General features: G+C 37.7%; 1 protein-coding gene across 1 annotated transcript in view; it reads right to left on the bottom strand.

Moving 5' to 3' along the window:
• Nucleotides 1-181, bottom strand: part of LOC140919659 (uncharacterized) — a 1169-nt gene extending 988 nt beyond the window's left edge. The window contains exon 1 of the mRNA XM_073366262.1: nucleotides 60-181. Within this exon, the coding sequence (XP_073222363.1) occupies nucleotides 60-181 (122 nt within the window). The remainder of the gene's footprint in view (nucleotides 1-59) is intronic.
• Between the last annotated feature and the right edge of the window lie 2509 nt (nucleotides 182-2690).

Genomic DNA, 2690 nt, shown 5'->3' with positions numbered 1-2690 from the left:
TTTCAAACTTGATGCACTTAGAATTTTCTCCTGCCTCTCCAACATAGAGTGGATAGTACCTGGATAATTCCTCGAACTTAGCAGCATACTCCGCTACTGACATATTTCCTTGTTTCAATTTAACAAATTCCATCTCCTTTCTATTACGGATATCTTCAGGGAAATACTTAATTAGAAACATGTTCTTGAATATAGCCCAAGTAATTGCTAGTGTTTGAAATCCGACACAGAACTTGGAACACAATTATAAATTTAGGAGAAGAATGCTAAAAGAGTCTCTCAGTCCTCGATTTCATCTGGACTTTGAAGGAGATTTTCTTACCCTTCGACAAAAAAGGACCGAAATCTATATTTTTAGACCAGACTTTGGCTAGTGTTTGAAATCTAGCGCGGAACTCGGAACACAATTATAAATTTTGGAGAAGAATGCTATAAGGGTCTCCAAGTCCTAGATTTCATCGGGAATTTTCGGGCGACTTTCGTACCACCCGACTAAAATGGACCAAAATCCGTATTTTTGAACTAGACGGTTGTTTGTGTTTGAAATCTGATGCGGAACCTGAAACACAGTTTTAACTTTAGAAGAAGAATGTTATAAGGGTCTCTTGGTCCTCGATTTCATGTGGACTTTTAGTGCGATTTTCGTATTACTCGACTAAAATGGACCGAAATCAGTATTTTTGAACAAGCAATGGCTAGATTTTGAAATCTGACGCAGTTATAAATTTAGAAGAAGAATCCTAACAAGGTCTCCAAGTCCTCGATTTCATCTGGACTTTTTGGGCGACTTTCTTACCGCTAAAAAAAAATGGAACGAAATGTATTATTCGGACCAGATGATGGCTAATGTTTTAAATCTTATGTGGAATCTGAAACACTTTTTTAAATTTCGGAGACGAATGTTGTAAAGGTCACCCGGTCCTCGATTTCATCTAAACTTTTTGGGGGATTTTCTTACCACAAGACAAAAATGGACCGAAATCCGTATTTTCGGACCAAACGATGGCTAGTGTTTGAAATATGACGCGGAACCCAAAGCACAATTATAAATTTTGGAAAAGAATGCTACTAGGGTTTCCCGGTCATCAATTTCATATAGACTTTTCAAGCAATTTTTGAACCATCGACAAAAAAAGACCGAAATCCGTATTTTCAAAAAAGACTATGGCTAGTGTTTGAAATCTGACGCAAAACCTGAAACACAATAATAAATTTTGGAGAAGAATGATATAAGGGTCTCCTTGTCCTTGATTTCATCTTGACTTTTCGGGCGATTTTCGTACCTCCCGACTAAAATGGACTGAAATTCGTATTTTCTAACAAAACGATGGCTAGTGTTTGAAATCTAACGCGGAACCCGAAACAAGGTTATAAATTTAGAAGAAGAATGCTATAACGGTTTCTCGGTCCTAGATTTCAGCTGGAATTTTCGAGCAATTTTCGTACCACCTGACTAAAATGGACCGATATTTGTATTTTCGAACAAAATGATGGTTAGTGTTTGAATAAGAGTGCTATAAGGGTCTCCCGGTTGTCGATTTCATTTGGACTTGTTAGGCGATTTTCATACCACTTAACTAAATTGGACTGAAATTCATATTTTCGAACAAGACTATGGCTAGTGTTTGAAACCTGACGCGGCACCTGAAACACAACTATAAATTTAGAAGAAGAATGCTATAAGGGTCTCCCTATCCTCGATTTCATCGGGACTTTTTGGGCGATTTTCGTACCACCCAACAAAAATGGACCGAAATTCGTATTTTCGGACTAGACGATGGCTAGTGTTTAAAATCGAGCATGGAGCCCGAAAAACAGTTATAAATTTTGAGGAAGAATTCCATAAGGGTCTTCTAGTCCTCGATATCATTTGGTCTTTTTGGGCGATTTACGTACCACACGACTAAAATGGACCGAAATTCGTATTTTCGAACAAAACGATGGTTAGTAATTGAAATCTGTCGTGGAACCTGAAATCCAATTATAAATTTTGGAGAAGAATGCTATTAAAGTCTTCCGGTCCTCGATTTGATATGGACTTTTTGGACGATTTTCGTACCACCCTACTAAAATGAACCAAAATATGTATTTTCGAACAAAACGTTGGTTAGTACTTGAAATCTGACACGGAACCCGGAACAAAGTTATAAATTTTGGAGAAGAATGTTATAAGGGTCTCTCGGTCCTCGATTTCATCTGGGCTTTTCGGGCAATTTTGGTAACCCTCGACAAAAAAGGACTAATATCTGTATTTTCAAACCAGACGAGGGCTAGTGCTGGAAATCTAACGCGGAACCTGAAACACAATTATAAATTTTGGAGAAGAATGCTATTTCGGGCAATTTTTATACCACCGACTAAAGTCGACAGAAATCCGTATTTTCGAACAAGACAATGGCTAGTGTTTAAATTCTGACGCAGAAATCGAAACACGATTTTAAATTTTGGAGAAGAATGCTATAAGGGTATCACGATCCTTGATTTCATGTGGTCTTTTCGGTCGATTTTCGTACCCATCGACAAAAATATGCCAAAATCTGTATTTTCGGACCAGATGATGGCTAGTGTTTGAATTTTGACGCGCAACCCGATCCACAGTTATAAATTTTGGAGAAGAATGCTATAAGGGTATCACGATCCTTGATTTCATGTGGTCTTTTCGGTCGATTTTCGTACCCATCGACAAAAAT

The sequence above is a fragment of the Cicer arietinum genome, chromosome 3 (assembly GCF_000331145.2).
Source record: "Cicer arietinum cultivar CDC Frontier isolate Library 1 chromosome 3, Cicar.CDCFrontier_v2.0, whole genome shotgun sequence".
In the NCBI taxonomy this organism is placed as follows: Eukaryota; Viridiplantae; Streptophyta; class Magnoliopsida; order Fabales; family Fabaceae; genus Cicer; species Cicer arietinum.
This window is presented reverse-complemented; position numbering and strand designations above follow the sequence as displayed.